The following is a 27,661-nucleotide window of genomic DNA, read 5'->3' as shown; positions in this document are numbered from 1 at the left end:
TGCTGCTGGGAGACGGCTGTAGTTGTGTCTAGGCTTATACTCGAGTCAATAAGTTTTCCCAGTTTTCGTAGGTAAAATTAGGTACCTCGGCTTATACTCGGGTCGGCTTATACTCTAGTATATACGGTATGCATGGTCCTTTGTATCTAAAAGACTATTGTTTCGATTTACGCTACTGTAGCTTGGAAAGGGAGAATGAAGTAGATTGAAAGATTAGTCTCAGAGTCAGCAACACACCTACAAACTATTTTAAAAAGAGCGCATGTATCCGTCTGCTTTGTCTGCTTGAGAAATGACCTTTATTAACATTATCATCTAATTCTGTTCCATGAAGGTTCTGCAGATCATCCCAGAGAGCATGTTTACGTCCCTAGCCAAGATCATCAAGTTGCAGACGCATGACATTATCGAAGTACCAACCCGATTGGACAAGGACAAACTGAGAGATTACGCTCAGCTTGGAGCTAGATATGAGGTGAGCAGTGGCAGGGTATTGTGCAACTTATATACTGGTACCTATGAAAATCAAGTATCCAGACCTTGTTTAAATAAAACAATAATGCAGCAGTTCCCCATTTTCAGGACCTGCAGCAGTTTTCCTCTTATAAAGGCAGCAGTTATTTATGTGACTTCTCAATGCATACCTTATATTTGATACTGGAATGATTTGGTGATAAGTTAACATGTAAGACTGATGAAGGTCTATTATATGTTTCATTCCCGCAGGTTGCCAAGTTGACCAACGCCATTTCAATCTTTACTGAAGGAATTCTAATGATGAAGACTACACTTGTGGGCATAATCAAGGTAGGTTGGCCTCTGCTCTACTGTTACCAGCTTCTTGTCCCCATGGGCTCATGGGTTTTTTTTTTACCCATGAGCCACATTCAACTGTAAAAAGTGTTGGGGGGCACAAACATGAAAAAAGTTCCTGACTGTGCCAAAAAAAGGCTGTGATTGGCTGTTTGGTAGCCCCTATGTGGATTAGTAGTCTTAATGGATCTATATTTGGCAGTACATCTGGTTTTTATGTAACCAAAACGTGCCTCCAAGCCTGAAATCAGTGCAAATCACCTGCTTTGAGGCCACTTTGAGCAACATCCAAGGGGTTGGTGAGCAACATGTTACTCAAAAAGAAGACCCTGAAAAAAAACCTGATGCAGAGCATTTTAGGGTCCGTTTTTTTTTCTTTCATGGGCTTCTTTTTGACTAATGCACAGTGTGGGAAGGGGGGGGGGAATGGCAGGCAGTTAAGGGGGGCTTTTATTACTGGAGGAAGGTTTAGTTCTTATTTAAAGCTCACTTATTTGATACTGATTTGTACATTTTCTCGGTATTGACATTTTTCTGAAGTCCTCCTGTGCTTGAAGCCATTGCAGTCCATCTTCATTTGTGCATGTATGAAATACCTGAGAAATATCCATCTCTGTTAAACTTGCTCTTCATAGGTGGACCCAAAGCAGCTTTTGGAAGACGGTATCAGGAAGGAGCTGGTTAAAAGAGTTGCTGTAGCGCTACACAAAGGGCTTATCTTCAACTCCAGAGCAAAGGTTAGATCTGCAAAGTGATTTCATTCTGTATTTCATTTCAACACAATACACACAGAATAGATTAAGGGCAGAGACACATGTTGCGATTTGGGGAGATTAGTCTCCCCGGCGACAAATCTCCTCTTCTTCGGGACGACTAATCTCCCCGAACTGCCTCCCGCCTGCTAGAATGTAAATCACCGGCAGAATGGAACTCGGATCGCTTCGTTTTCCGAAGTAGCCCCAAAGTTGCCTCACGAGGAAACTTCGGTTGACTTCAGAAAACAAAGCTCTCAGAGTGCCATCCTGCCAGCGGCTTACATTCTAGACGGAGGAGAGGCAGTTCGGGGAGATTAGTCGCCCCGAGGGAAGAAGAGTTTTGTCGCCAGGCGACTAATCTCCCCGAATCGCAGGGTGTGTCTTTGCCCTAGAAGGTCAGCCAGATGCAGGTTAGTATGTCTCACTTTTAGTGACATTTCCCTGGAGACTGCCTCCCGAGCTTTGTTTGTATCTCATCTCCTGTAGGATTTACTAGGAAACAAACCATGGGGGAACTACACACTCATAATATACTGGTCTCATTAAAATGTGCTGGATTATAGCGTTACTTAAAGGGGTAATCTATAACTATAGCAAATAGGAGTTTTGTTGAAAACCTGTTTCACCTGTTCCTTTAATGAAGAAAAAAATATATATATTTATTGTAGCCCAGTGAACTGCTGCCAAAGCTAAAAGAAATGGCAGCTACCATGGATGGATTTCATCGCTCCTTCGAGTACATACAGGACTATGTCAGCATTTATGGCTTGAAGATTTGGCAAGAGGAAGTATCTCGTATTGTTAATTACAATGTTGAACAGGAATGCAACAACTTCCTGAGAACAAAGGTACCGTGGCAGCATTTCAGCAATGAAAGGAAGTGAAAGTGTCTGTGTTCCACTCGATAATAAAATTAGGGATGCACCAAATCCAGGATTTGGTTCGGGATTCGGCCAGGATTCAGCCTTTTTCAGCAGGATTAGGATTCAGCCTTTTTCAGCAGGATTAACATTTTGCCGATTCCTTCTGCCTGGCCTAACCGAATCCTAATTTGCATATGCAAATTAGAGGTGGGGTGGGAAAGCTTGTGACTTTTTGTCACAAAACAAGGAAGTAAAAATGTTTTAAATAAAATTGTATTTTATTTATTTATTTTTTTTATTTGCCCACTAGGGGTCACTTGAACAATGTGTTTAAAAGAACAGCTGTGTGCAACGAAATGGTAACCTATGATTAAGGGATTTGATCCCGAAACGTGTTCGGTTTTTCCAGCTACCTGCCTTTTTAAACTGTCCAGAAGTGCCATCTATGTTCAGTTTTATCATTAAAATATTTTTTCCCCTAATTTGCATATGTAAATTAGGATTCGGATTTGGTTTGCTATTCACCCAAATCTTTCGTGAATGATTCAGAGGTTCAGCCGTATCCAAAATAGTGGATTCAGTGCATCCCTAGATAAGATGGAAGCCTTAAAGGAATTGTTCAGTATAAAAATAAAAACTGGGTAAATAGACAGGCTGTGCAAAATAAAAAATGTATCTAATATTAGGCAAAAATGTAATGTATAATGGCTGGAGTGTCTGGATGTGTAACATAATAGCCAGAACACTACTTCCTGCTTTTCAGTTCTCTTGGTTTCCACTGATTGGTTACCAGGCAGTAACCAATCAGAGAATTGAGGAGGGCCACATGAGTCATAACTGTTGCTTTTGAATCTGAGCTGAATGCTGAGGATCAATTGCAAACTCACTGAACAGTTATGTCCCATGTGGCCCCCCTTATAGTCACTGACTAACTCCGAATCAGAGAGCTGAAAAGCAGGAAGTAGTGTTCTGGCTATTATGTTACACATCCAGTCACTCCAGCCTTTATACATTACATTTTTGGCTAACTAACTATATTAGATACATTTTTTATTTTGCACAGCCTATTTACCCAGTTTTTATTTTTACACGGAACAATTCCATTAAGAGGTAATTATTTAATTTCTTGCATTCTATCCATCAACTGTGAGAGACCCTTTACCTCTCATTGAATAATTGATATAAATATGACCCAATGATTTTGATCCCTTGCTGTTCTATATGCAACAGATTCAAGACTGGCAGAGCATGTATCAGTCAACGCACATCCCTATTCCTAAATTCCCTCCTGTGGATGAGTCCATGACGTTTATAGGACGCCTGTGTCGGGAAATCCTGAGAATCACCGACCCGAAGTAAGTAGCCAAATAAAAAGTTGTGTCAGTACAAAAAGACATATCGCCTTTATTAATTGTGAGTTTTTCCTCGTTGTTACTTAATGTTCTCGGCAGGGTAACGTGTTACATAGATCAGATGAACACATGGTACGACATGAGAACTCACCAGGAAGTCACTAACAACCACCTCTTCTCAGAGATCAATGATTCCCTGGGAACGTTTGGATTGAACGGCTTGGACAGGTTACTTTGCTTTATGATAGTGAAGGAACTGCAGGTATGTACCAGCACGGGGCCCATGGGCAGGGACACATTCTAGCTATAAAACTTTGCTTTCCAAGCAGCTTGAGATTTGAAATCGGTTTATAGGTACTAACAAGATCATATCAGTTCAGTATATTCCATTATCCGGAAACTCGTTATCCAGAAAGCCCCGAATTACAGAAAGACTGTCTCCCATCGTCTCTTATTTTATCCCAATCATCCAGATTTTTAACAATGATTTCCTTTTTCTCTGTAATAATAAAACTTTAGCTTATACTTAATCCAAACTAAGATATAGTTAATCCTTTTTTGGAAGCAAAACCGGCCTATTGGGTTTATTTCATGTTTACATGATTTTCTAGTAGACTTAAGGTATGAAGATCCAATTTAAGGAAAGATCAGTTAATCGGAAAACCCCAGGTCCCGATCGTTCTGGATAACGGATCCCATACCTGTATAATATTTCAGAATCCTGCTGGGGGCCTAGTGCAATCACATTTAAAACAGTCCTGTTAAGACCATTTTGGATTAATGAACTAAAGGCACATTTAGTAACTATAACGACCAATTAGATGTGTGTTTTCAAACAACAGACCAGTAAATCATAACTGTTAATATGGGTTGCTAGACAAGTAGCAAACTATAGACAGTTGTTTTTATTACCCTATGTGTCCAGATTCTAATACTGATTGGATATAGATAAGCTAATTGTCACTGAGTGTTTATTAAATGTTTTTAAACAGATTTTTCCCTTTTGTAAGCATTAAGGGCAGAGACACCCGGTCAGATTCGGAGAGATTAGTCGCCCGGCGTCAAATCTCCTCTTCTTCGGTGCGACTAATCTCCACAAACTGCCTCCCGCCGGCTAGAATGTCACTTCGGGCGACATTGGAAAACAAAGCGCTCCGAGTGCCATCCCGTCTGCGATTTTCATTCTAGCCGGTGGGAGTCAGTTCGGGGAGATTAGTCGCCCGAAGAAGAGGAGATTTGTCACCGGGCGACTAATCTCCCAGAATCTGAGCGTGTGTCTCTGCCCTAAACTGGTAGTTCACCTTTAAGTTAACTTTCAGTATGTTATAGAATGGCCAATTCTAAGCAACTTTACAATTGGTCAATTTGTTTTTTTAATTATTTGCCTTTTGCTTCTGAATCTTTCCAGCTATCTAAAAACCAATACTCTGTAAGGCTACACATGTATTGTTATTGCTATATTGTATTACTAATACTTCTCTTCAGGCCTCTCCTATTCATGTTCCAGTCTCTTATTCAAATCAATGCAGGGTTACATAGTTACATAGTTAAATCGGGTTGAAAAAAGACAAAGTCCATCAAGTTCAACCCCTCCAAATGAAAACCCAGCATCCATACACACACCCCTCCCTACTTTCACATAAATTCTATATACCCATACCTATACTAACTATAGAGTTTAGTATCACAATAGCCTTTGATATTATGTCTGTCCAAATAATCATCCAAGTCCCTCTTATAGTCATTAACTGAATCAGCATCACAACATCACCCGGCAGTGCATTCCACAACCTCACTGTCCTGACTGTGATGAACCCCCTACGTTGCTTCAAATGAAAGTTCTTTTCCTCTAGTCTAAAGGGGAGGCCTCTGGTACGGTGATCCACTTTATGGGTAAAAAGGTCCCCTGCTATTTGTCTATAATATCCTCTAATGGACTTGTAAAGTATAATCATGTCCCCTCACAAGCGCCTTTTTTCCCTCATAATTTAAGTCTTCCGTCCCTCTAACCAGTTTAGTTGCACTTAGTCTCTGCACTCTCTCCAGCTCATTTATATCCCTCTTAAGGACTGGAGTCCAAAACTGCCCCCATACTCCAGATGAGGCCTCACCAGGGACCTATAAAGAGGCATAATTATGTTTTTATCCCTTGAGTTAATGCCCTTTTTTATGCAAGACAGAACTTTATTTGCTTTAGTAGCCACAGAATGACACTGCCCAGAATTAGACAACTTGTTATCTACAAAGACCCCTAGATCCTTCTCATTTAAGGAAACTCCCAACACACTGCCATTTAGTGTATAACTTGCATTTATATTATTTTTGCCAAAGTGCATAACCTGCATTTATCAACATTGAACCTCATTTTCCAGTTTGCTGCCCAGTTTTCCAGTTTAGACAAATCATTGTGCAAAGTGGCAGCATCCTGCATGGAACCTATAGTTCTGCACAATTTAGTATCATCTGCAAAAATAGAAACAGTACTTTCAATGGCCACCTCCAGGTCATTAATAAACAAGTTGAAAAGCAAGGGACCTAGTACAGAGCCCTGCGGTACTCCACTAACAACACTGGTCCAATTAGAAAATGTTCCATTTACCACCACTCTTTGTAGTCTATCTTTTAGCCAGTTCTCTATCCAGGTACAAATACTATGTTCCAGGCCAACATTCCTTTGTTTAACCAGTAACCATTTGTGTGGCACTGTATCAAATGCTTTAGCAAAGTCTAAGTAAATCACATCCACTGCCATCCCAGAATCGAGGCCTCTACTTATATTCTCATAAAAAGAAATTAAGTTAGTCTGGCAAGATCTATACACATAAAACCATGCTGGCACAAACTCATAGTATTATGATTTGCTGTGAAGTCCAGTATCTTATCCTTTATTAACCCTTCAAAAAAGCTTTCCTACCACTGACGTCAGACTAACTGGCCTATAGTTTTGAGGCTGAGAACGGGATCCTTTTTTGAATAGAGGCACCACATTAGCAATTTGCCAGTCTCTCGGCACTATGCCAGATCTCAATGAATCCTGAAAAATTAAGTAAAGGGGTTTGGCAATCACAGAGCTAAGCTCGCTAATTACCCTGGGATGAATACCATCTGGCCCCGGACCTTTGTTAATCTTAACATGTTCTAGTCTCTTTTGAATTTCTTCATGTGTGAACCATTCATCATTAGTTGTTTTACTAGAATTGGGACTATTAAGAAGGAAACGTTCACTTACTGGTTCCTCATTTGTGTAGACAGATGAAAAATATGAGTTCAGAATCTGCGCTTTTATTTTGTTTTCATCAACCAGCTGACCCACCTCTGATAGTAAGGGTCCCACTCCTTCCTGCTTAATTTTTTTACTATTAACATATTTTAAAAATAATTTTGGATTTTTTTTTTACTGCTTGCTGCACTATCCTTTTCTATATCAATTGTAGCTTGCCTTATAGCTTCTTTGCATGATTTATTGGCCTCCGTGTACCTTATAAATGATTCGGCTGTACCAGCTAACTTGAAAGCCTTAAAAGCAGGTCTTTTCTTACCCACCTCAACACCAACGCTTCTATTGAACCAAAAAGGTTTTGCTTTGCAACGACGTTCCTTGCTTACAAGTGGAATATACTGACAAGTATATTTATTAAGCAGCATTTTAAAGACTTCCCATTTTTGTTCTGTGTTTAACCCTGTGAAAAGCATTTCCCACTTAATATGTTGCAGAGATGCCCTTATACTGTCAAAGTTTGCACGTCTGAAATTTAGTGTTTTAGTTACTCCCTTATAGAATTGCTTCTGCAACAGAATCTCAAAGGAGACCATTTTATGATCACTATTCCCTAAATGCCCCTCACCCAACACAAATGTTGTGTTTAGTATTGTTAGTTATTACAAGGTCCAAAAGAGAGTTATTCCTAGTAGGTTCTTGAATGAGCTGGAATAAAAAGTTGTCATTCAGCATATTTACAAACCTATTAGCTTTTTCTGTTTTAGCAACCCCATTACCCCAGTCAATGTCTGGATAATTGAAGTCACCCATAGCAACAACTTGACCCAGCTGTGAAGCCGCTTGTATCTGCAAGAGTAGCTGGGCTTCATACTCGACACTTATACGAGGTGGTTTATAGTATACACCAATGATAATTCTTTTTGTTACCTTTTGCCCAGTCAAAATCTCTACCCAGAGGGATTCTACACCATGACATGGTTGCTAAGGTAATTTAGACCCTGGAACCAGATTACAAAACAATGAAAACTGGAGAGCTGCTGAATAAAAAGCTAATTAACTCAAAAAACACAAATAAAACATGAAAAACAATTGCAAATTGTCTCAGAATATCACTCTCTTCATCCTACTAAATGTTAATTTAAAGGGAACAACCCCTTTAAGGCAGCTAAATTTTAATATGGGACAAGTGACCTCTAATGGGATATGTGAACCCTAAATGAGTTGAATGAAGGCTCATAGTCTGATTTAATGATACCTCCCATTATGGCATGTGGGGGACAGAGTTCACACCTCTAGCCCTCTTCATTTGAGCAGCTCATATAATTTTTCCCTCAACATGTTAAGCCCTATCTTAAAACAGGTATTAAAGGGCATGTAAAGGCAATTACTTTTTTTTTATGAAAAAGACATCTATCTCCAATATAATTTAATTAAAAAATGTGTACCGTTTTTATAAGAAACCTGACTGTATGCAGTGAAATTCTCCCTTTATTTACTGCTGTTAATAGGAATTGTCAGACGGTCCCTAACTGCTGAGCAGAGAAAAAATCATACTTATGAACAGCAGGGGGAGCCCCCACCTTACTTCCCAGCCATGCAGAACTCAAGCAGCTTTGTTTATGATGATCCCTAAGCAGCCCAGACCACACTGAGCATGTGCACAGTCTTAGTCTTGCAAAAATGTTTAACAAAGTTACAAGATGGTGACCCCCTGTGGCCAACTTTGAAAGCATAAATTATTTGTTTGATTAGGCTTGTGGTGCAGTAAGTTCATGTTTATATTTAATATACAAAATACAGCATTTCTAACCTTATTCTATTTTACACTTTACATGCCCATTAACAACTTGAGGCCCATAGGCTTGTTGCAGCCGTACAGCTTGTATATAGAGCGAGAGAGCAAGATCTGCTCGTTTGGCGAGGTCAAGTTCTCCCTGATATGCCCACCTTGAGGTTTGGCAATATAGGTCTCATCCAATCGTGGGCCGTAGGGCCCCTATGAATTGTATTTCGTAATAAGATTTATGACAGTTACACTACAGCATTGATTCCACTGGACAATAGTTAAGACTTGAGTGTAATGTGTGTTTCTTGCAGTAGCTGTCAATAAATAACATCGGTTTATTTTCTTTCAGAACTTCATTCGTTTGTATCAGAGGTTAATTCTGAAGGATAAAAGTGCTCAGGAGACATTACGGGCCTTGCAGAAGGTAGTGACTCCTGTTAAAGGGATTGTAGGTAAGCGGCTGTTTTTTACTAACATAATACTAGTTCCCACTAATTACCCTAACAAGACAGATTGTAACACTGATAATGGGAGCTCACAGCTCTAGCCCTGAATGATTGTGGCCTTCAACTATGGCTCGACTATTAGAGCCATTATCACTGTGTCCCAGTTGTGTATAGACTGCTGAACTGTGGGTAAATTACAGGAAAGTGGAACATGTTTATTAGTATTTGAGATTGTGATAAGTGCTCCTTAGGGCTCTTACTGACGATCGGTTGAAGCTGCGCTCCCCTGCGTTCCGTTTTTATGCATTCAGCCGCAGGGGAGCGAAGGAATAGACGCATTAAGTTTTTTTTCAATGGGACTGTACTCACACAGCTGAACACAGGTTGAGACGCAACATGCTGCATTTTTCCTGCGTTCGGCGCGTACACGCGCCTGTGTGAGTACAGCCCCATTGAAAAAAACTTAATGCGTCTATTCCTGCGCTCCCCTGCAGGTGAATGCAGAAAAACGGAACGAAGGGGTGCGCAGCTTCAACCGCTCGTCAGTAAGAGCCCTAAGAGAGCCAGTAGATTGGGGGGGGGAACTAAATGGTAATTGAGTCAGATTTTGGAATGTAGGTTTCAATTATTATCTCATATCACACTAGTGGCGAAATTTGTTGTGCATCAAGATTCTGGATATGTTTAGAGCAGGGGTCCCCAACCTTTTTTACCCGTGAGCCACATTTAGTTGTAAAAAGAGTTGGGGAGCAACACAAGCATGAAAAATGTTCATTGGGGACAAATAAGGGCTGTGATTGGCTATTTGTTAGTCCCTATGTGGACTGGCAGTCTCAAGGAGACTCTGATTGGCAGTACATCTGTTTTTTATGAAACCAAAACTTGCCTCCAAGCCTGGAATTCAAAAATAAGCTCCTGTTTTAAGGACCCTGAGAGCAACATCCAAGGGGTTGGTGAATAACATGTTGCTCACGAGCTACTGGTTGGGGATCACTGGTTTAGAGTGTTACGGCCAATACCATCAGGATTACATCTCTAATAGAAATGTCCTCATCAAATTCTGTTTCACATCCCTTATGCAGTTTCTCATTGCAGAAAATGTTTTCCTCAATGGCTGTATCGTATGTTAACCCTATACATGATACAACTTTATTTTATACAGCAAATTCTGCCAAAATATACTCTGCTGCCATCGCCAAAACCCAGAAAGTCTGGCCTGCTTATCTCGATGCTATAATGAAGGTGGGTAAAGGATCGTTAATATTATTTCCAAAGATTGCATATTTCTTGCATATTGTATATTGGCCCAGTCTCTCTCCATACTACACTGTTCATTCTATGGCAACAACAGCTAAATGCCCACAGGTCAGATTCCTGTTTTCTATAAATAATGGGGCCCAACAAAGTTTGTGTTGGTCATGGCCCTGGTACTGAGGGCTCTGCATGCGTTTATTGATGCATGATGGGGCATATATATATATATATATATACTCACAATATGGAATAAAACATTCCTGGGCCAGCACTTCCCTTGGTGACATAAGTGTCTTTTATTTATACACACATTTATTTAGTGCTCCAACGTTTCGGTCCCTCTTGGGACCTTTATCAAGGATGATATACAATGTGCAATTAAACTTTAAATATTAACAATATAAAAAGGGGCCAAAGTGACCTCCATAGTGTTAATAAAATGTGCCCAATAGTGTTTGTTGGGGTCACCTACTGATCACACGGTATATTGCACATATTTAACAACATTTTAGAGACTTTTACGAAATGCACCAATTGTATGCAAATGAGATGGAACACTATTGGCCAGATTTTATTGACACTATAAGGTCACTTTGGCACCTTTTTTGTATTGTTTACACTATTTAAAGTTTAATTGCACATTGTATATCATCCTTGATAAAGGTCCCAAGAGGGACCGAAACGTTGGAGCACTAAAAAAAATGTGTGTATAAGTAAAAGACACTTATTTCACCAAGGGAAGTGCTGGCCCAGGAATGTTTTATTCCATATTGTGAGTATATGAATGAATATTCGCAGTTGAGTGTGGATACAGAAGATGTATTACTATATATAGTAAGGCCAAGTGTTTTTATACAGGTCATGGAACTCCGAGGTAACTCATAATATCCACATATTTTTCAACTGGGGGTACTTTATTTATTATAATACACAAGTTTTAGTGAGTCATGTGACAGAAATGACATCAGAACTCACCGTTTATAACTGATGACATCAGAACTCACCGTTTATAAGGATATAATTTACAAGATATTCATAGCTTTTGTGTATTATATATATATATAATCAGATATGTGGATTTTCCTTCATCTAAACTCTATCCTTCTGCTTTTACAGGTTGGACAGATGCAAGTTTTAAGGCAAAAAATTGCCAATGAGTTAAACTACTCCTGTAAATTTGATTCTAAGCACTTGGCTGCATCGCTAGAGAACTTCAATGAGTAAGAGTTTGAACCTTCATCTATCTGTGATAAATACTTTACCCCCCTGTGGCTCAAGGGGCCATTTACCCCCAGCCAAACCCAAATCCCCTGAAATGATTCCTCCAATCAGAAGCACAAATTTGCTACCGGCCTGGTCTCTAATGGTGCCCCATGTTGTTTTCCAGTATTTTACACTTCCAATGCCTGCCTGCTTGCCTGGGGTATTTTTGTAGTGGGCAAAATGATCAAGGGTCGAATTCGAATTTTCTATTTTTTTCATGGTCAAAACTGTCAGATTTGACTAGGGAGTCCGATTCGAATTTTTAAAAACATTTTAATTCGACTTTCGAGATGATCAAACTCGAATTTGACTATTCGCCACCTAAATCTTGCCGAATTGCAGTTTAAGTCAATGGGAGAGGTCCAGGGATCAATTTGGAGTTGTTTGCAGCCTTCCTGGCATTTGAGGGTTTTTTTTAGAAATTTGATTAGAGTTTTCGGTTCGATTTTATTTATCGTAGTTTGAAAAATAAGATTTTTTTAAATAAATTTAGATTGGTCGAATTTAGAATTTATGGGAGTTTTTAAAAACTGGCATGAATTAGAAGTTTGACCTTTTGATAAATGTGCCTCTAAGTGAACACAGTGTTCATACTGACAACCCAAACTTCGTGTCTGTTTGTGTGGATGCTGGAAAGTCATGAGCTGATTGCGCACTCCATTTCTTTACGGCCATTTGCTGCTTCTATGCCTTTAGCCGCAGATAAACCTCAATGTTAACCTGTTGTTCCTGTGTGTGTTTCAGAGCCATATTGGCTGATATACAAGCCCACTACCAGGACCCCAGCCTTCCCTGCCCACGAGAAGACAATACTCTTTTATATGAGATCACCGCATACCTGGAAGCGGCCGGGACTCACAACCCCTTGAATAAAGTAAGATTCATTCAGTGCATTCAGTCTCACATATACACTTATTGTAATGTACAACCAAACCATAGATCTTTCAGGAATGCCACAGTACAACTGATGATCCAGCTCTGCTGACATTTTCTTTTCTTATTTTTCCCCTCAGATTTACATTACTACCAAGCAGCTCTCCTTCTTCCCCATCGTGAATTTCCTGTTTCTGATTGGCCAGTTGCCAAAGCTGCAGTATAACAAGAACCTAGGTACGGTCCTGATCTGTGTTTCTCTCTCCACTATCCACAAATGCACAGATTTTTATTAACAATTCAGTTCGTCTTTGAACTCTGCTCAGATTGGCTGAATAAATTCTGATGCAGTGGTGCAATCAGCCATAATGTACAACTGTGCTTATTAGGGATGCACCAAATCCACTATTTTGGATTCGGCCGAACCCCTAAATCCTTTGCGAAAGATTTGGCCGAATGCCGAACCGAATCCTAATTTGCATATGCAAATTAGGGGTGGGAGGGGGAAAACATTTTTTATTTCCTTGTTTTGTGACAAAAAGTCAAGTGATAACCCTCCCGGCCCCTTATTTGCATATACAAATTCGGATTCGTTTTGGCCGGGGCAGAAGAATTCGACTAAATCTGAATCCTGCTGAATCCTGAACGGAATCCTGGATTCGGTGCATCCCTAGCGCTAATGGATTGTACCATACGTGAGGGTCATAGCTGCACCCAGAGCTGACCAATATTATTGGACCCATGGATTTGTTGTTGTTTCTTTCTTCATCTCTCCTTGGCTTTGTTTTTAGCTTCTCTTCAAAGACAATATTAATAATGGTTCATCCAACCTTTCTGTTAAGTATCCTACAAACCATATTCATGATCAGTGACACTTTTTAATGATATATATTTACTGTTTGTGCAACTAGGAATGACATGCAGGAAGCCGGCAGATCCGATCGATTGGGTGCCATTGGTCCTGGGACTACTAACACTGCTCAAACAGTTCCATTCCCGTTACACCGAACAGTTTCTAGCCCTAATAGGACAATTTATTCGCTCGTCATTGGAGCAAAGCACAAGGTGAGACGGCAGACACAGTGCTATGTACAATTAAAGGAGATGGAAAGCTACGGAGGCAGTTTATTGCTGCAATAGTGCAAGCTACAATGCTATGTTTATTCTGCAGAATGCTTTACCATACCTGAGTAATCAGCTCTAGAAGCTCTCTGTTTAGCAGCTGCCATATTAGCTTGGTGTGACATAACTTCCTGTCTTAGTCTCTCCCTGCTCACTCATAGCTCTGGGCTCAGATTACAGCAGGGAGGGAACGAGGGAGAGGAGCAAACTGAGCATGCTCAAGCCCTAGCCCTGGAGGTTTAAGCTGAAAACAGGAAGTCTGATACAGAAGCCCATGAGTACACAATAGAAGGAAAGAAATGTGCTGTTTCTTTTGACAGAGGACTCAGAGCAGCATTACTTTGAGGGTTTACTGGTGTATTTATATAGACCTTTCTGATAAAGCTGACTTAGTTTTAACCTTTCCTTCTCCTTTAATATCCATATAATGAATGAATATAGAATCTGAACGTGTCCTTTGCTTTTTCAGCCAGAAGATCCCAGAAATGCCGGCAGATGTTGTGAGTGCACTTATGTTCCTGGAAGATTATGTCCATTTTGCTAAACTGCCAAGAAGGGTAAGATCGATGCCTTTTTTTTTGTATTTTTTCCAAAAATCGTTTCTATATAACGAAAAAAAAAACACCTATTTAAAACCGCAAAGTCTTTATTAAAAAATAACTTACCGAAAACTCTGCTTGCGCTCCTCTTCAGAAAAGGCGACTAAAAAAAGTAAATATGTCTTGGTGGGGTTTTTTTTCTTTTTATACAAATTAATTTTCTTTAAAAAAATAAAATTTGACGTTACTGGTTCTTTAACCCTTTCTGTTCTCTGGTTCTGACTCTTGAACCAATGTAGCAAAATTCACTACTCTTTCACATCATTGGCTTGAAAATATACAAAATTTACAAACAGTAAAATCTCCTGGTGCAGAATATCCAGATATAAAAGAGCCCCCGACTGGCTATACTCAAGGTTTAAATTAAAACTGCATTGAACAAATGTTGAGTCCAAGTCCACAATATAAATTCCTCTAAGTGTGTCGCACCACATGAAACGCATAGAGGAATTAATATTGTGGACTTGGACTCAACATTTTTCTTGTTTGCGCTTCCCCACAGAATATATTTCAAGCCAATGTGTTAGTCCTGTAGGGTGGACACGTTTGGTGAATATACCGCAACGATTGGACTTTTTTGCTTTTAGCTTCTGCAACATTGTTTCAAGTGTCGGAATAAGTGGTGCAGAGCATACAAAGGGACAGACTTGCATTTTAGTTGCAGTTACATTTGCAAATAACTTAAAACCCATTAAAGGAGAACTAAAGCTTAACTAAAGAAATAGCTAGAAATGTTGTACATGATGTTTTGTGCTTCTGTACCAGCCCAAGGCAACCACAGCCCTTTAGCAGTAAAGATCTGTGTCTCCAAAGATGCCCCAGTAGCTCCCCATCTTCTTTTCTGCTGATTCACTGCACATGCTCTGTGCTGCTGTCACTTACTGAGCTTAGGGAGCCACTCACAATATACAGTACACATAGAATAGAAATGTCACAATATAAGGCTGATTAGTAATTAATACAGATAATTACTACATGGCAGCACAGAAACCAGTGCAATTAGCATCAGAATTGAATAATCAGCAAACCTGTAGCATCAGCTTATATTACAGGGGAAGCTCATTTTCTGCTGGATAATTAGTGACGAGCCCTAAGCTTAGCTTCTCAACAGCCAATCAGAGCCCACTGAGCATGTGAGTGTCACAGACACTTTCCAAGATGGTGGCCCCCTGTGACAAGTTTGAAGTCCTGGATCATTGCTGCTATTGACAAGCTGAAACTTTAGCCTCGTGCAATAAGTTCACTATATAAAACATGGCATTTTTAGCCACGTTAATTTTTAGAGTTTAGTTCTCCTTTAAGAATGTTTAATTAACATACACTGCAGTTACATTTTCTTTCACTAGGCAACGTTTTTGGGTGGGTTCCCTTTTTAATGAATAACACTCAAGTCATTCAGTAATTTCTGTCTGTGTAGATTTCCCATCACTGTTGTAGCAGAACTGCAGATATTACTGTACTCACTAAATCATGTTGTGAAATCTTGGTCCCGGGCCACTTACAGATGAATGGGTTTTTTTTCTCTTCCTCCAGGTTGTTGAAGCACATGTGCCTAATTTTATTTTTGATGAATTCAGGACGACACAGTGACCCGCAGGGTTCTCCACAGTGATTGGCTATTTGGGAGTGACTTGGCTATTTGGGAGTCATGTTTACTAACACTGGTACAAGGGCTAGACAACAAGGCTGACGATCAAGCAAGCCCTGTACTTTACACTTATTAGCTAGAAATAGAATCCAGGGTTCCTTTTGCTCACTGTAGCCCACAAATTCACACACAGAGTTATGTGTCCATCATCTTTCTGTCTGACACAAATTGTTCCATGAAACATTTTGCCTCTATTTGCGGGAGGTGCAAAAACAGTGCCACCTGCTGGTCAGTTCCTCAGACTGTACAGAACGAGAGATAGAAGTTTAGAAGACGGAGAACTGTTTCCATGTTGCTTTCTTCTAAAGCCGGCCATACACGGGCTGATAAAAGCTGCCGGCAGACCGAGTCAGCAGCTTATTGGCCCTTGTGTGGGGCCCTACGATGGGATTCCCCCAAAAGTCTGGCAGATGTCGATCGGGCAGTGGTAAAAATCCAGTGGGATTGAGGACTGCATCTGTTCGTTGATGTGGTCCCGCGATCAGACAGCCCATATGCCATACATTATGAGGGCCCAACGATCGGATCAGCCAGATATCTCCCACCTCAAGTTGGGCATATCGGGGAAAGATCAGATCATTTGGGGAAAACACCAAACGAGCAGATCTCTATGTGTATGGCCACCTTAAAGGGCATGTAAAGGAAAAAAAAATAAAATCCAATTTTTACTTTCTTTAATGAAAAAGAAACCTATCTCCAATATACTTTAATTAAAAAATGTGTACCGTTTTTATTAGAAACCTGACTGTATTCAGTGAAATTCTCCCTTCATTTACTGCTGTGGATAGGAATTGTCAGACAATCCCTAACTGCTCTGCAGGGAAACAATCATACTTATGTACAGCAGGGGAAGCCCCCGCCTTACTTCCCAGCCATGCAGAACTCAAGCAACTTTGTTTATGATGATCCCTAAGCAGCCCAGACCACACTGAGCATGTGCACAGTCTTAGTCGTGCAAAGATGTATAACAAAGTTACAAGATGGTGACCCCCTGTAGCCAACTTTGAAAGCATAAATTATTTGTTTGATTAGGCTTGTGGTGCAGTAAGTTCATGTTTATATTTAGTATACAAAATACAGCATTTCTAGCCTTATTCTATTTTAGACTTTACATGCCCTTTAAAATTTCTCTCCAGAGAAGAGCAGCAGCACAACAATTTTGTGTTTTACTTTTAAACATCTCTCTTTCCTGTCTCTCTGACCAGCACGTGCGCTGTGGTTCCAAATTTTTTTATAGTGGCAGTAATTAAGCAGCTCAAAGGATAAGTAAACCTTTAAAATAAGTGAATGTAAAAATTGATAAGAAAATAAAAAGAAAATAATTAATGAATGTACATTGCAAAAGTGCTTAGAATAGCCCCCTCATCAATTTTACATTCACTTACTTATCCTTTAATAGTTTTGAAACAAGAATAAAATTAAAATGTGCAAAAAGTGTTTAGAAAAGCACCCTGAGCAATTTTTCTTTAATTTTTTTAAAGGTTTACTTATCCATTATTCTAATTAAATCATACCATTGACTAGTTATCCAGCTGTAATGCCTATGTACAGCAGTTTGAGGCTTAACACTCAATTTTATAGATCGGTGCTGTCCAGCTTTTCCCAGATATTTACATGACCCTACCCATTAGAAGCCTATATGACCCCCTTACTTACTAGTGGTTGGACATGGCTCATAAACTGTGCAGGATATAACCCATTTGTTGTGATGCTGAGGAGGATAATTGTGTCTGAGGCAACCACATTTAGTTTCATTGTCTCTAGAACAAATGAGTGGCCTTCTCTATTCTCACTATAGAGCACCTTTGTTTATGCATCAGTTGTTATGGAGAAAAAACGGTAGAATTTACTTCCACCAGCATGTTCCACCGCCTGCTGTTACTGGTTGTTACAATCTGCTAGTTTCTGTTCTGTACCTTAACAAATAAATAATGAACAAAAGGAGTCTTTTGCTGAAAAACAGGTTAAAAGTGTTTTTACCCACAATACAGTGGGATTTCTTCCCCAGAATGCTGATGTCATCGTGGCACCCAGTAGGTTCCATTAGCTGCAGCCTGTGGGTGCTTTACCTACGTAGAAACTTGTGCAAATTGCTTTCCAGGAGGATTGTACCCAACTAATTGTGCCCACCCACAGCAACTGCCATTATGCCACAACATGGGCACAGGATTGTTGCACACTATAACATTCTGGGCATCACACGAGAGGGACATGGGCATTAACTTACATTCTGGGCATCACACAAGAGGGACATGGGAATAAACTTTCATTCTGGGCATCACACAAGAGGGACATGGGCATTAACTTACATTCTGGGCATCACACAAGAGGGACATGGGCATAAACTTACATTCTGGGCATCACACGGGAGGGACATGGGCGTAAACTTATATTCTGGGCATCACACAAGAGGGACATGGGCATAAACTTACATTCTGGGCATCACACAAGAGGGACATGGGCATAAACTTACATTCTGGGCATCACACAAGAGGGAAATGGGCATTAACTTACATTCTGGCCATCACACTAGAGGGACATGGGCATTAACTTACATTTTGGGCATCACACAAGAGGGACATGGGTATTAACTTACATTCTGGGCATCACACAAGAGGGACATGGGCATTTACTTACATTCTGGGCATCACACGGGAGGGACATGGGCATAAACTTACATTCTGGGCATCACACAAGAGGGACATGGGCGTAAACTTACATTCTGGGCATCACACAAGAGGGACATGGGCGTTAACTTACATTCTGGGCATCACACGAGAGGGACATGGGCATTAACTTACATTCTGGGCATCACACGAGAGGGACATGGGCATTAACTTACATTCTGGGCATCACACAAGAGGGACATGGGCGTAAACTTCCATTCTGGGCATCACAGAAGAGGGACATGGGCGTAAACTTACATTCTGGGCATCACACGGGAGGGACATGGGCATTAACTTACATTCTGGGCATCACACTAGAGGGACATGGGCATAAACTTACATTCTGGGCATCACACGAGAGGGACATGGGCATTAACTTACATTCTGGGCGTCACACAAGAGGGACATGGACGTAACCTTACATTCTGGGCATGATACGAGAGGAACATGGGCATTAACTTAAATTCTGGGCATCACACCTGAGGGACATGGGCATTAACTTACATTCTGGGCATCACACGAGAGGGACATGGGCATTAACTTACATTCTGGGCATCACACGAGAGGGACATGGGCATTAACTTACATTCTGGGCATCACACAAGAGGGACATGGACGTAACCTTACATTCTGGGCATAATACGAGAGGGACATGGGCATTAACTTAAATTCTGGGCATCACACGAGAGGGACATGGGCATTAACTTACATTCTGGGCATCACACGAGAGGGACATGAGCATTAACTTACATTCTGGCATCACACGGGAGGGACATGGGCATGAACTTACATTCTGGGCATCACACAAGAGGGACATGGGCATAAACTTACATTCTGGGCATCACACAAGATGGACATGGGCATTAACTTACATTCTGGGCATCACACGAGAGGGACATGGGCAGTAACTTACATTCTGGGCATCACACGGGAGGGACATGGGCGTAAACTTATATTCTGGGCATCACACAAGAGGCACATGGGCATAAACTTACATTCTGGGCATCACACAAGAGGGACATGGGCGTAAACTTACATTCTTTGCATCACACGGGAGGGACATGGGCATTAACTTACATTCTTGGCATCACACGAGAGCGACATGGGCATTAACTTACATTCTGGGCATCACACAAGAGGGACATGGGTATTCACTTACATTCTGGGCATCACACAAGAGGGACATGGGCATAAACTGACATTCTGGGCATCATACGAGAGGAACATGGGCATTAACTTAAATTCTGGGCATCACACCAGAGGGACATGGGCATTAACTTACATTCTGGGCATCACACCAGAGGGACATGGGCATTAACTTACATTCTGGGCATCACACGAGAGGGACATGGGCATTAACTTACATTCTGGGCATCACACCAGAGGGACATGGGCATTAACTTACATTCTGGGCATCACACGAGAGGGACATGGGCATTAACTTACATTCTGGGCATCACACGAGAGGGACATGGGCATTAACTTACATTCTGGGCATCACACGAGAGGGACATGAGCATTAACTTACATTCTGGGCATCACACGGGAGGGACATGGGCATGAACTTATATTCTGGGCATCACACAAGAGGGACATGGGCATAAACTTACATTCTGGGCATCACACAAGATGGACATGGGCATTAACTTACATTCTGGGCATCACACGAGAGGGACATGGGCAGTAACTTACATTCTGGGCATCACACGGGAGGGACATGGGCGTAAACTTATATTCTGGGCATCACACAAGAGGCACATGGGCATAAACTTACATTCTGGGCATCACACAAGAGGGACATGGGCGTAAACTTACATTCTTTGCATCACACGGGAGGGACATGGGCATTAACTTACATTCTTGGCATCACACGAGAGCGACATGGGCATTAACTTACATTCTGGGCATCACACAAGAGGGACATGGGTATTCACTTACATTCTGGGCATCACACAAGAGGGACATGGGCATAAACTGACATTCTGGGCATCATACGAGAGGGACATGGGTATTAACTTACATTCTGGGCATCACACTAGAGGGACATGGGCATAAACTTACATTCTGGGCATCACACGAGAGGGACATGGGCATTAACTTACATTCTGGGCATCACACGGGAGGGACATGGGCATTAACTTACATTCTGGGCATCACACGAGAGGGACATGGGCATTAACTTACATTCTGGGCATCACACGAGAGGGACATGGGCATAAACTTACATTCTGGGCATGATACGAGAGGAACATGGGCATTAACTTAAATTCTGGGCATCACACCAGAGGGACATGGGCATTAACTTACATTCTGGGCATCACACCAGAGGGACATGGGCATTAACTTACATTCTGGGCATCACACAAGAGGGACATGGACATAACCTTACATTCTGGGCATCACACGAGAGGGACATGGGCATTAACTTACATTCTGGGCATCACACAAGAGGGACATGGGCATTAACTTACATTCTGGGCATCACACGAGAGGGACATGGGCATTAACTTACATTCTGGGCATCACACGAGAGGGACATGGGCATTAACTTACATTCTGGGCATCACACGAGAGGGACATGGGCATTAACTTACATTCTGGGCATCACACAAGAGGGACATGGACATTAACTTACATTCTGGGCATCACACGGTAGGGACATGGGCATGAACTTACATTCTGGGCATCACACGAGAGGGACATGGGCATAAACTTACATTCTTTGCATCACACGGGAGGGACATGGGCGTAAACTTATATTCTGGGCATCACACAAGAGGGACATGGGCATAAACGTACATTCTGGGCATCACACAAGAGGGACATGGGCATTAACTTACATTCTGGGCATCACACAAGAGGGACATGGGCAGTAACTTACATTCTGGGCATCACACGGGAGGGACATGGGCGTAAACTTATATTCTGGGCATCACACAAGAGGCACATGGGCATAAACTTACATTCTGGGCATCACACAAGAGGGACATGGGCGTAAACTTACATTCTGGGCATCACACGGGAGGGACATGGGCATTAACTTACATTCTTGGCATCACACGAGAGGGACATGGGCATTAACTTACATTCTGGGCATCACACAAGAGGGACATGGGCATTAACTTACATTCTGGGCATCACACAAGAGGGACATGGGCATTAACTTACATTCTGGGCATCATACGAGAGGGACATGGGTATTAACTTACATTCTGGGCATCACACTAGAGGGACATGGGCATAAACTTACATTCTGGGCATCACACGAGAGGGACATGGGCATTAACTTACATTCTGGGCATCACACGGGAGGGACATGGGCATTAACTTACATTCTGGGCATCACACGAGAGGGACATGGGCAGTAACTTACATTCTGGGCATCACACAAGAGAGACATGGGCGTAAACTTACATTCTGGGCATCACACAAGAGGGACATGGCGTAAACTTACATTCTGGGCATCACACAAGAGGGACATGGGCATTTACTTACATTCTGGGCATCACACGAGAGGGACATGGGCATTTACTTACATTCTGGGCATCACACGGGAGGGACATGGGCATTAACTTACATTCTGGGCATCACACTAGAGGGACATGGGCATAAACTTACATTCTGGGCATCACACGAGAGGGACATGGGCATTAACTTACATTCTGGGCATCACACGGGAGGGACATGGGCATTAACTTACATTCTGGGCATCACACGAGAGGGACATGGGCATTTACTTACATTCTGGGCATCACACGGGAGGGACATGGGCATTAACTTACATTCTGGGCATCACACGAGAGGGACATGGGCATTAACTTACATTCTGGGCATCACACGAGAGGGACATGGGCATTAACTTACATTCTGGGCATCACACAAGAGGGACATGGGCATTAACTTACATTCTGGGCATCACTCAAGAGGGACATGGGCATTAACTTACATTCTGGGCATCACACGAGAGGGACATGGGCATTAACTTACATTCTGGGCATCACACGAGAGGGACATGGGCAGTAACTTACATTCTGGGCATCACACAAGAGAGACATGGGCGTAAACTTACATTCTGGGCATCACACAAGAGGGACATGGGCGTAAACTTACATTCTGGGCATCACACAAGAGGGACATGGGCATTAACTTACATTCTGGGCATCACACGGGAGGGACATGGGCATTAACTTACATTCTGGGCATCATACAAGAGGGACATGGGCATTTACTTACATTCTGGGCATCACACGGGAGGGACGTGGGCATAAACTTACATTCTGGGCATCACATAAGAGGGACATGGGCGTTAACTTACATTCTGAGCATCACACGGGAGGGACATGGGCATTAACTTACATTCTTGGCATCACACGAGAGGGACATGGGCATTAACTTACATTCTGGGCATCACACAATAGGGACATGGGCATTAACTTACATTCTGGGCATCACACAATAGGGACATGGGCGTAAACTTACATTCTGGGCATCACAAGGGAGGGACGTGGGAATAAACTTACATTCTGGGCATCACAAGGGAGGGACGTGGGAATAAACTTACATTCTGGGCATCACAAGTACGGGGTAATGTATGCTTACATGCCCCACCATGGATTACATGTTTGCATTTATTAATTATGCTTATGGGTTTGTAGATTTCGGATTATTTGCCGCCTTGTTTTTCTGACTCTTTCCAACACTGACCCCATCTAAAAAAACATGCTTTGTAAGGCTACAGATTTATTTTTATTGCTGCTTTTTATTACTGATCTTTCTTTTCAGTCCCTCTCCTATTTATGTTCCAGTCTCTTATTCAAATCAGTGCATGATTGTTAGGGTAATTTGGACCCTAGCAATTAGAGTGCTGAAATTGCAAACTGGAGAGCTAAATAACTCAAAAACCACAAATAATAAAAATGAAAATCAGTTGCAAATTGTCTCAGAATATCACTCTCTACATTATACTAACAGTTAATTTAAAGGTGAACAAACCCTTAAAATACCACTGCTGGATTTTGCTGCAAGTGCCTGGGGATGGCTGAAAGCCTAAACCAGTTTTGGACTGGGGGGCCCGGGGCTGTTGCTTCTGTGTCCCCTCCCTCCAGCACCCCCCGCACCTGCCTTCTCTTTCTTGTAGGCTTGTGTAGGACCAGAGAGGGAGGTCGGTAGTCATGCCAGCGGCTTTGCGTCGGGAGCGGGGCGTGGCCCACGAGGGCTTGGACCCCCCTGGTTTTTTCCCTGTGTCCTCTCGGCCCAGTCTGACCCTTGACTAAACAAAATAATTAAATGGAAATTATTTTAAAGGTGACATTTTGTGTAATAAATAAGACTGTACCGGTGCATTATACTCATTTAGATATAGAAGAATTGTGCTTAAAAAAGTAGTGTTTCAGGCTGATTTATTGAATATTTCTGCAAAAACCCTAGTAATTCCTGCTCCCTGAATTCCCAGGCTGTGCAGGGGAGCCGGTGGCTCTCAGCTCTCTGCACTGTAGGACAGGAACCAATCAGCAGCTAGCAGGACCTGATAGGGAACTGAAGCCTGTCTGTGCTTGTGTGACTGCAGGGCTGTGATTGGCTGTCCCCCTCCTACTGTGCTACCGTTAAGACACACCCACCCTTCATTTGAAACACAGACAGGGACCAGAGAAAATCTATAGGGAGCTCCAATAAAGGGGCTATTTTTTAAAGATAATATTAATTTTTAGCACCATGTAAAAGCAATACCATATATTACTCATAATTGCCTACAAAATTTGTTGTTGTTTTTTTTTTTAATTTATCCTAGATGTCTCCTTTAAATGAACAAAAAGAGATTTTATGTGTGTCCCTTTAACAATATATATATATGTGTGTGTGTGTATGTATGTATATATATATATATATACATATATATACATATATATATATATATATATATATATATATATATATATATATATATATATATATATATATATATATATATATATATATATACATACACATATGGATAGAAAAGCGAATAAGGACCGCACATGCTCACCGCTCTCCCCTCAGATCAGGTGCACAGTCAGACAGTGTCCCCACTGTAAGTACGACAAAGACTCGAAAGGCAGACGGCACTTCTGAAAATGGGGTTTATTGAAGTTCCTGCTGGAAACCTAACGCGTTTCGGGAGTTATCCCTTAGTCATAGGTTAGCAGTTCACTTGCTACAGCTGGGTTTTTTATACACAAGGTGATAATGCCCTCTAGTGGGCTCTTAGTAAAATTACATCTTTATTTAAATCAATTAAAACTGAAACAAAGTGAAACAATTAAAATAAAACAGTTAAAAGGATTTCCTGGAAACAGTGTTCATTAATTAAAAACCAAACAAACTGTCGGTGCAGCTCTTATGGAGAGGGTGATTCAGATATATTACCCCTCTAGTGAGCGTCATTTACAACGAGGGGGCTGGAGAAAAGTTCTACTTAGATACAACCTATTGAACACGTCCATCCACGGTAAGCTTTCTTAATTCAATGGGGGTCCCTGTGTTCATCCCTTTAATACAAATAGCTAATGTCATGTCTGTAATTTAGACCGTTCGGGATCCTTGTATCCAGTTTGAGGATCCAAAAAGCCTCTCTGAGGTTTAGTCTATGGATAATATCACCACCTCGGATGGGAACCCGTACCTTTTCAATAACTTTCACCCTTAGGTCTTTTAGACCATTGGGTGAGCATGTTTTGAAATGCCTGCCAACCGGGGTGTTCCTCTCTATTGGTAATACTTCTGATGTGTTCCCTTGTCCTTTCCTTCAGCATGCGGGATGTACGGCCCACATACTGCTTGTTACAGTGACTACACTCGAGTAAGTATACAACATTCCTAGTGTTGCAATTATAGAAGCCAGTATTTTTGAAGACTTGCCCTGATACATTAGATTTAAACTCCGGCCCAGTAAAAATCACTTGGCATGTCTTGCAGGTATTCGCCCCACATTTGTATGTACCTTTTACTTTTAACCAATTGTTTGCCACATTGGGTGGAACCGATGAAACTAGACTCGGTGCCAACATCCTACCTAAAGTAGGAGCCTTTCTTGGGACACATTTAACCTCGGTTTGGGCCAAGATTTCCAACATTTTTACATCACCGTTTAGTATAGGTAAATATTTTTTGATGATCTTACAAATATGGCCATACTCCTCACTGTATTCAGTGACAAAAAACACTTTTTGTTTGTCAGGCCTAATTTGGTCTGCACGATCCTGGGTCAACCTTCTTATTTCTTTTTTCTCTTTCCCCAACACAGGTGCTTTTTTAGCTCTCTCATGTGCACTTCTTATGAGATGTTTAGGGTATCCTCTATCCTGTAGTCTGTGTCCTAAGTGTTGTGATTGAAGATCGAATGTGGCCTCCTGACTGCAGTTTCTCCGGAATCTAACAAACTGACTATAAGGAATACTGTTCAAAGTGTGTTTAGGATGACAACTGTTATATTTTAAAATTGTGTTGTCTGCCGTAGGTTTCCTAAAGATTTCAGTGTCTATAGAATTAGTACTTGTGTTCCCTATTAAAGTTAAATCTAAAAAAGTGATTGTCTCCTTGTGGTGTTCAAGTGATAGTTGAAGATTGTGTTGGTTTACGTTGAGATATTGATGAAACTCATCAATTAAACTTAAAGGACCGTCCCATATGAATAGCAGGTCATCGATGTACCTGCCATACCAAATTATGTGATCACGAAAGGGGTTAGCACATCCATAGACGTGGTTCTGCTCCCAGCGGCCCATGTATAGGTTCGCATATGAGGGGGGGAAGGATGCCCCCATGGCAGTGCCACGTCTCTGGAGGTAGTAACCCCCATCGAAGTGGAAAAAGTTGTGTGTTAATAAAAATTCAAGGACCAGTAAATTAAAGTGAATGAAATCTGGTGTGTAGGTATGTGATTCCATCAAAGTGTCTGAAATCGCTTGTATACCCATATTGTGTGGGATCATGGAGTATAAGGATTTTACATCCATGGAAATCCAATGGTAAGTGTCCAACCAAGTGAGGGTGGATAGTTTTTCAATGAGATGTCCCGTGTCCCTTATGTATGAGCCCAAAAGTGGGACTAAAGGTTTTAGGTTCAGATGAAGCCAGTCTGAAAGCCCCTCATTTGCCGAACCAATGCTAGCGACTATAGGCCTGCCCTCTGGTGTTTGGATGGATTTATGTATCTTTAGGAGATGGTGGAAGATTAGGATGGTTGGGGTACGCCTAACCAAATAGTCCCTATCACGTGTATCCACCACTCCCAAAGATATACCATAGGACACCAATTCTTCTATAGCCCTCATGAATTTTTCCTGTGGATTAAAGGAAAGGATAGAATAGGTTTCGGAATCATTCAACTGTCGCTTGGCCTCTGCTATATAATCAACAGTATTCATAACAACCACACTCCCTCCCTTATCTGCCTGCCGTATAGTAATATTAGTGGCTGACTTAAGGGACATGAGGGCTTTCCGTTCCTCAAGGGAGATGTTCCATTTGTTTCTATGTGAAACACTAATATTCAATCTCTTGAGGTCCTGTTCCACCAGGTCCTGGAACATATCCATTGAGGAGCATCTAGACTGTAGAGGATAAAAGCCAGAATTACTCTTTTTATTGTCCAGGGACGACTTCCCGATTAGGGGCTCCTCTGGGGAACTTTCCCTAGCGCTCTCATTTTCTAGCGTACTTAGATCAGAAAGGCAACAGAGCTCCCTAAACGTCTCAAAACAAGCACCCTGTTTAATTGTCCCTTTGTCCCTCAAATCAATTCTGTAATTTCTATGGGGGGGGGGACTGAATCAACTCCCTCGCCACCAGGCCCAAAATGTCTCCTAAGGGTTAGCTTGCGAACAAACTTATTCACATCTAATAGTGTATTAAACAAGCTAAAATGGTGTGTAGGGGCGAAGGATAGACTTTTACTGAGTACTGAGGTTTGTGCCGAGGACAGAGTGGTGGAGGATAAATTAACAACGTTCAGGAGGTTCTG

At 41.5% G+C, this 27,661-nt stretch overlaps 1 protein-coding gene across 4 annotated transcripts in view; it reads left to right on the top strand.

The window, feature by feature from the left end:
- washc5.S (WASH complex subunit 5 S homeolog) overlaps window positions 1-26,225 on the top strand; it is a 56,817-nt gene extending 30,592 nt beyond the window's left edge. For 3 of the 4 annotated variants that reach the window (XM_018223957.2, XM_018223956.2, XM_018223958.2), the window contains exons 16-29: window positions 335-475; window positions 727-807; window positions 1,449-1,550; window positions 2,237-2,416; window positions 3,662-3,786; window positions 3,883-4,045; window positions 9,139-9,241; window positions 10,398-10,477; window positions 11,606-11,709; window positions 12,497-12,626; window positions 12,766-12,862; window positions 13,537-13,690; window positions 14,217-14,304; window positions 15,880-16,252. In XM_018223957.2, coding sequence (XP_018079446.1) covers window positions 335-475; window positions 727-807; window positions 1,449-1,550; window positions 2,237-2,416; window positions 3,662-3,786; window positions 3,883-4,045; window positions 9,139-9,241; window positions 10,398-10,477; window positions 11,606-11,709; window positions 12,497-12,626; window positions 12,766-12,862; window positions 13,537-13,690; window positions 14,217-14,304; window positions 15,880-15,936 — 1,605 coding nt within the window. In that variant the 3' untranslated portion in view covers window positions 15,937-16,252. Of the gene's footprint in view, window positions 1-334; window positions 476-726; window positions 808-1,448; window positions 1,551-2,236; window positions 2,417-3,661; window positions 3,787-3,882; window positions 4,046-9,138; window positions 9,242-10,397; window positions 10,478-11,605; window positions 11,710-12,496; window positions 12,627-12,765; window positions 12,863-13,536; window positions 13,691-14,216; window positions 14,305-15,879; window positions 16,253-25,942 lie in introns of those variants that run through there. The other variant, XM_041568015.1, reaches the window with a different exon arrangement.
- The last annotated feature ends 1,436 nt before the right edge of the window (window positions 26,226-27,661 follow it).

Source organism: Xenopus laevis, chromosome 6S, assembly GCF_017654675.1.
Source record: "Xenopus laevis strain J_2021 chromosome 6S, Xenopus_laevis_v10.1, whole genome shotgun sequence".
In the NCBI taxonomy this organism is placed as follows: domain Eukaryota; kingdom Metazoa; phylum Chordata; class Amphibia; order Anura; family Pipidae; genus Xenopus; species Xenopus laevis.
This window is presented reverse-complemented; position numbering and strand designations above follow the sequence as displayed.